This window comes from Etheostoma spectabile, chromosome 11 (genome assembly GCF_008692095.1).
Source record: "Etheostoma spectabile isolate EspeVRDwgs_2016 chromosome 11, UIUC_Espe_1.0, whole genome shotgun sequence".
NCBI lineage: Eukaryota > Metazoa > Chordata > Actinopteri > Perciformes > Percidae > Etheostoma > Etheostoma spectabile.
This window is the reverse complement of record NC_045743.1, coordinates 23,740,664-23,748,194: the sequence shown is the minus strand read 5'-3', so window position 1 is coordinate 23,748,194 and position 7,531 is coordinate 23,740,664. Positions and strand designations below refer to the sequence as shown.

Sequence of the window (7,531 nt, the reverse complement as noted above, 5' to 3'; positions counted from 1 at the left end):
ACGTCTGGCCATGTTGTAAATTGTAGGGGCGAGGTCTCAAAACTGAGAATATGTTGGGGTGTGATATTTATCATTCTTACGCTCTGATTGGTGTGATACGAACATTTCACAAATCTCATGTGAAGCCTGTTGTAAGCAGATTTCTGCGCTCATATCTGCGCTGGTTTAAATGAGGGACAATAAGGTTGGATGACCAGGATCCAGGCTAATCAAGATTTTGATCTGTTATCAACCCGAGTAGGTTCAAACTACAAACGGTGAAAAGCAGGCAGGAAAGTCAAAGCCCAAGCCTTGGCCAAACAGGGAAATATTGTTAATTACTTTATAAAACCAAGCAGAAGCAAGGACGGGTCGTCACCAGCCATTAAAGTTAATGTCACAAATGCACATCGAGGTGCCATATTGGATGAATGTCCTCTGCCGCCATGCTGTTTGTGTACTGATACCGCAAAACAACTTTTCACCCTGTCACTTTTTAATATCCACACCTCTACTTTTTGTTTCATGCCTCCACACTGGTGATATCTATGGTGTGATGCATTATGTTATTTGGCTGTCCTCCTTTCGTCCCGGACCCATATTGGTGTAACTGGTGTTAGTGTTTGGGATTACACCAATTACATTACTCACCCACCATCCCAACTATTGTTTTGCTTTTTAAAAAATACAAATTTCACCTATTTAGTTTTTTTTTTGCAGCAGAGTAGCAGGAGTCAGATTTCTCATGAGACAGGACGATGGCTGAGGAATTTGGTGTCAAAGTAAAAAACCAAACTGCGCAATCAGATGATTTAAATCATATATAATATTTTTGTGTATCCTCGTCAAATTCACTTAAAAAGATCAGAAACAAGATTGCAATGACTCCTTTTGTCTCTGCATTGTAGGACCACCAACCTGGTGATCCGAGGAGCCCTGCTGTTCTCTGTAGGCGTCTTCCTGGCCTTGGTGCTGAACTTACTTCAAGTCCAGAGAAACGTCACCCTCTTTCCCCCCGATGTCATCAGCAGTATCTTTTCCTCAGCCTGGTGGGTGCCGCCCTGCTGTGGCACAGCCTCAGGTATGTCAACACAAATATGAGTGAAAAAAGTCCCATCTGGTTTATTTTAATCTTTACGTTTAAGCACACATAACAGAAAGTAAAAATTGCCTTAACTAGTGGCTAAACATACTGGTTTCAGATTGTATTGCCAGGAGACAGTTTTAAAATGTCACAACTTTCATGCACATACTAACTGCCAGATCTAGTGGCTGCCACATTGAACACACCAGGTGGTGTAGGTTACACTACAGCTACATGAAACACACATTTCAATGGCCTAAGGCACCAGTGAGTGGTTTGGAAGTAGGGGTTGGAATCTCTAGGCACGTCACGATTCAAGGGTCCATATGCGATTATTTGGGAATGAAAACAGGTTATGCACATATGAAGGCATGGTTCTTTCAATCCATATTCTATTAAAATAGTTGTTTGGGAGTAGGTGATCACTTAAGGTAATCCATTCCTTATGGGACATTATGTAATATCTATCTATAAATTCCGGTAACGTCTGTCTGTGTGCCTGTTATTTGCATAGCTCACAAACTGTTAGTCTGATGGATTTCAAACTTGACATGTGTCTTGCTACGGGCACGAGTAAGTGCAGTACCAAGTTTGACGTTATTTGGATTAGAAATGCAAAAGCTATAGTTAATTATAGGCGTATATTGGTAAAAGAAGCACACATTGGTTTTTGCTGCTCTAGCTGCTGGCCACTCCCCCTCTCACACTGCACACTGACTGAGCACAGCGCAGGACCAGAGACAGAGAGGGTGTGAAATACACCTCAGACTCACAAAAATGTGCCAAGTAGCACTACTATGGACTGTCTTTGACTTTGAATAAACAAACGACAATTCCTGAATTTTTAAGGACGTGTCAGAATCCCAGCTACAGACAACAAGTGGCAGACTGAGCGTGACGCCAGTTATAGGTAGGCTACCACTGTTTTTAAGTCACATCCTTGCAAATATCACATCATTGTGCATCATTCCACAAACTGGTTTGTCTTCTGTATGATCAATTTATTCAATAGGCTATCTATTAGGCTACAGGGACGTCTATATGTCAGTGTGTTTATTTGTTAATTTCTTGAACTGTTCAAACTTGACAGGTTTCTTGCTAGGGGCACGAGTGTGTGCAGTGCCAAGTTTGATGTTTGGAGAAGACAAGAGAAATTCGTGATTGAAAGAACCATAAATAACTTCCTGCCACTCTAATTGCCTTCCCCCTCCTAAAGTAGTAGCTACCTGCTCCAACCAACCTCCCCCTGAATCTTCGCCCATTACTCTAATTGCCCTTCCCCCACCTAAAGTAATAGCTACCTACTCCAGCACTAAGGCTGAATCCCATTTCTCTATCTTACCCCTTCCCTTTTCCCTTACCCCTAGCCCTTGGTCATCAAAACCGAGTGGTAAGGGCTAGGGGTGAAAACATGAAATGGGACACAACTTGGTTACATCACCATACAGTATTGATCACAAACTTAAAAAAAAAAAACATGCCGTCTGCAAGTGTGTCTATATGTCGATTGCGTAGGTTCATTTTGTGTCACAAAAAAAATTGTCACAAAAATCTGTCTTTATTGCCCAATAAATTAAACATAACAGGCAAAAACATTACATAAAATATATCATATTACAGAACCAGTATCAACTATTAGAACCGTAACTTACATGTCACACACATAAAAAGGCACTCAAATGTGTAAAAACAAAACAAACAAAAAACACAAGACTACAAACAAACAAATTAACTACAGCTGTTCTGATAAACCAGTTCAGTCTGATGCCTGTTGGCCAGTAACCCCCCCTCACATTTCATCAGTGTCCCGTATCATAACCAACAACAATATACAAGTGCCTGAACAGGAATTAATTACAAATGATTACAATAACACTGTTCCAATACAATAATGAATGGCTACAACATTCATTATGCATACAACGTGTACACATTGTATATATAAAGCATGTATCGATGTCTCCAAAGCAAGTAGTGTTGTGCACTGATGTCAAACTAAATCCTCTACAAATGGTTTAAGCTGTAGACATGCATGGAGTCCATTCAAGGCAGAGGAATGCGGCACTATTGTGCAATCAGCAGTGTAATGTTATTGTTAGCAATTAGTGTTAGCATAGCAAGCTAGCGATTTAAAAAAAGTTTCTATTAAGAACATGGTTACAAGTATATATGTACAGGACTGTGTAGACCACAAAACAAGACTGTCATCATTTTTAAATCAATTATTTAAGCCGAAACTACTTCCATTTATGGGTCTCTCTGGTCAATGCGGCAACCATTGTTGCCTGTTGCGCAGCGTATATGGAGACCCCTCGGTTTCAATTAAGCTTGCGTCCACCCTTGATTTCTTTTCTTTAACTGTCTATGGTTTTAAGGGCTGTGCACCCTTTCGTCTTACCCCTAGCCCTAGATCAAAATGAGTACTGCGAAAGCCCTTACTCTCGCCTGAATATGCAAAACTAAGATAGAAGATAGAGAAATGAGATTCAACCTAGGACTTTAAGTTTCATATCTTAAATTTGTATTTTTATATATTTTATTTATCAGAACTTTAATATATTTTTATGTTCCTCTGTTCTGTTGTGACAATAAAAAAACTCATAAATAACTACAAATAAGTAACCTTATTTGTATCGGATTTTTAAATGACCAAATATTTGTATTGTTAACGGCCTTAAAAGTCCTTTATCGGTCGGGCTCTAAAAAAGATATACCAGCCTAAGAAGTATATCCATCCTAAATGTTTCAATTCTACAAAATAATGAAAGTGGGAGGATCTCCCACGGTGCCAGATCGGATTTTATTTGAACAATTAATCTACCATAATTTGCTTTACTATTGTAACAGTGATGTTTCTGGGGGTAACATGATGACATGATGCCTAGATACCTAAATCCTTGATTGTTGATATAGTGCCACAGTTTTGTCTTAATTTGATTGGCTCATTGTTAAAAGAAGGTTGGCCAGCAACAACAAAATGTGAGAACAGAAGAACATCAAATCATACTCTATTTTGCAAAGACAAAAAGTGTTACCATTTCAAAGAATTCTACCTCTGTTTCCCCGTACCCATGTTCCCTGTACCCGCGTCCCCTGTACCTATGTTCCCTATATTTTTCTATGTGGTTGTTTGACTTTTCAACAAGAAATATTCCCAATCACATCAAACAAAGGCTCTGGCCCAGGTCCCCCCTGGTCTCGCATTGCCAGACACACAGCGCTTTGGAGATAGGTCTAGCTACATCACTGATCTATTCTGAGAAAAGGGGAAAAACATTCTGGCTTGTTCTTATTCCTTTGCTATGCCTGATATACTTACCCAGTCATGTAACCTTTTAATCAGGATGTGATGGTCTTCTGTGTCAAATGCCTAGCTGAAGTCAAGACGTACCAACACAGAGCAATTACGGACATCAGAAGGCATTCAAATATCATTAGAAACCCTCAGACGTTTCTGTAGAGGGCTGTTTCCGAAACCCTGATTGAAAGTTTATCATAGATAATGTGTCTCTCCAACACAGCAGTTAGTAGGGCTGCACGATTATGGCCAAAATGATAATGTGAAATGTGTTTTCACATCCATATTATGCTACATTCTTCTTATGTTGAAGTTGTATGTTGTAGACATACAGCTGCAACACATGTAAATAAAAATTAGCTTTCTGAAATAAATAGCGTAGGATATATATTTAGTTTTTAAATGTATCTCTGAGAAAGCTCCTTCACTTGTTTTCAACAATAACTGATCAAAAGAGCTAGGGAGAGAGAGAGAGAGAGAGGGAGTGCTACTCACAGAGAGACGGCTGACTCATTATGAACGGGTCCAGCATGGGTCGAATGGCGGATACACACGTTGTGTGTATGAAATGTCTGTAACGTCACTGCGCTGCATTTTTATGAACTATGATATTCTGGCCATGGGTCACATCTCTCACCCAGGTCCAGCAGGCTCCGTCTCACACTCTATGAACTGAAATTAGTTGCATTCAATAACTTCTTCTGTGTTTTTTGCCGTGGCCGCTGCAATAGCAGATAGTTTACCAGCGGAAACACTGGCACAAATACAGGTTTGCCTCTCATGCTTAACAATATACAGCTGTGTTATTAAAATTTAAGACAGTAGACAAATATCAGAAATGTGGACCGGTGCTGTGTGGCGGGGCTGCGCGGAGAGTAAGAGGAGAGAGCCAACAAAGGCACAGCTTTACAGAAGAAATGGGTCATGTAACGCAAAATTAAACCACATCGATATAAACAACATTGCAGCGGATGCGAGGACATTAGGTGCACCGATGCGTCCTAGAGAAAAAATAGTACTCGCGCCCTAGAACCCTGTGAGCTAACAGACACTAACTAGCACCGACTAGCACTGGTCACTGCTGTTGTCTGAATAACAACACAGACGGGACAAAATGTTGCGTTTACTGGTAAAAATTGTTAACCTTGAGACCAACGTATAACCGACCTCTATCTGTTGAGTTTTCCTCCCGTTACTCTGTCCTCTGTGACTATCTATATCTAGAAACTAAGCTGCGCGGTGCAGGGAACTACTCTGACTGGCTCATGATCAGACAGCGGTTTACGGAGCAGTAGATGCGCTATGCAAAAAAACCCGGAGCGTTCTATGAAATGGCGCTTTAAAAAAAAAAAAAAAAAACACTCGATCACGCAAATTTGATTGTGGGAAGTCAAAATCGTGATTGGGATTAAAATTCAATTAATTGTGCAGCCCTAGCAGTTAGTTGGTTGGCCGCACCCTTACTAACATTTTCGACAAAAATGCTTATTCTCAGCCAATACCTCCAGGCTTGTTGAGTTTGCCACCGTAGTAGTGAAAGTTGGTTGTATCGTGTCTTGATTTTCTGCTCTGTTTGTTCTCTCTTCCTTTTTTCTCTCGCAGCAATGATCGGGCTGTTGTACCCCTGCATCGACAGCCTTCTGGGTGAGCCACACAAGTTCAAGCGGGAATGGTCCAGTGTGATGCGCTGCGTGGCTGTGTTTGTGGGCATCAACCACGCCAGTGCTGTATCCTTGATGCATCTGTTGTTCAGTTCAATGTTAAATGTTGGTAGGAAAAACCGTCTAACTCTTTCTAAGACTTTGATAGCTTACAGTATTTCTCCCCTGTGGATATATAGGCAGAGCTTTGTGAGTACACTATCGAATATATATATATATATATATATATATATATATATATATATATATATATATATATATATATATATATATCTATATATCTCACTATATAAGCAAAGGAAGGCACTGATGATTTGGTGGCTAACTGGGTAAAAGGTTATGCTGTACATGTACCTCCACAGATATGTCTACTTCTGCACTGTAACACAGCTATGTAAACAAGTTTGGAGCTACCAGCGATTGACTGCTTGGTCCTTGACCCTACCTTTGTTAGAAAGTGGACTTTGCCAACAACGTCCAGCTGTCTCTGACTCTGGCGGCGCTCTCCGTTGGTCTGTGGTGGACGTTTGACCGCTCTCGCAGCGGCTTTGGCCTAGGAGTCAGCATTGCCCTGTTGGCAACGCTGGCCACCCAACTCCTGGTTTATAATGGAGTCTTTCAGTAAGTTCTCTCACACCTAGTTTGCATACCGATAGCGTGTGGAAACCAACGGACCATGATGAACAGAAAACATATATTGTATATGTAATACTGTAATTTTTAAAGACTGTATAGCTACATTATGTTTTGCCTTTAAAAGTTGTTATATGGGAACACAGTGTTGTGTTACCTGTACAGTGTGTGGCTCCACCAAAAATTGCTTGCCTGGCCTAAATGACACTGGGATTTCAGTTGGCCTTAAATAAAGCTTTAGCATGTTTTTGCTGACAAATCAACTTTGTCACCCAAAGCTGACACAATTGCTTTTCTTCAATGGATTTGTGAATTTCTCTTGGAGTTGGCATTTGAAATGGTTTCTCTGTCTGGCATATTTTGGTGTATTTGACCTTTTAGTCAAACCAAGATAATTGGAGCAAAACATAGATTAATGTTATGTGTTGTAGGGCTGCACAATTAATCAAATTTTAATCGAGATTTTGACTTCCCACGATCAAATTTGCGTGATCGAGCGATTATTTTTTTTAAAGCGTCATTTCATGGAACGCTCCGGGTTTTTTGCATAGCCCATCTACCACTCCGTCAACCGCTGTCTGATCATGTGCCAGTCAGAGTAGTTCACTGCACCCCGTGCAGTTTAGTTTCTAGATGTAGGCTGTCACAGAGGACAGAGTAACGGGAGGAAAACTCAAGAGATAGCAGTCGGTTATACGTCGGTCTCAAGGTTTACCAGTAAACGCAACATTTTGTCCCGTCTGTTGTTTTTCAGACAACAGCAGTGCTAGTCGGTGCTATAGCGTCTGTTAGCTGTTAGCTCCTCTAGGATGCACCGGTGCTGATGTCCTCGCATCCGCTGCAATGCGGTTTATATGGATATGGTTTAATTTTGTG

At 40.6% G+C, this 7,531-nt stretch overlaps 1 protein-coding gene across 2 annotated transcripts in view; it reads left to right on the top strand.

The window, feature by feature from the left end:
* LOC116698239 (insulin-induced gene 2 protein) overlaps nucleotides 1-7,531 on the top strand; it is an 18,885-nt gene that overhangs the window by 7,838 nt on the left and 3,516 nt on the right. For both annotated transcript variants that reach the window (XM_032530051.1, XM_032530050.1), the window contains exons 3-5: nucleotides 888-1,060; nucleotides 5,964-6,088; nucleotides 6,477-6,643. In XM_032530051.1, coding sequence (XP_032385942.1) covers nucleotides 888-1,060; nucleotides 5,964-6,088; nucleotides 6,477-6,643 — 465 coding nt within the window. The remainder of the gene's footprint in view (nucleotides 1-887; nucleotides 1,061-5,963; nucleotides 6,089-6,476; nucleotides 6,644-7,531) is intronic.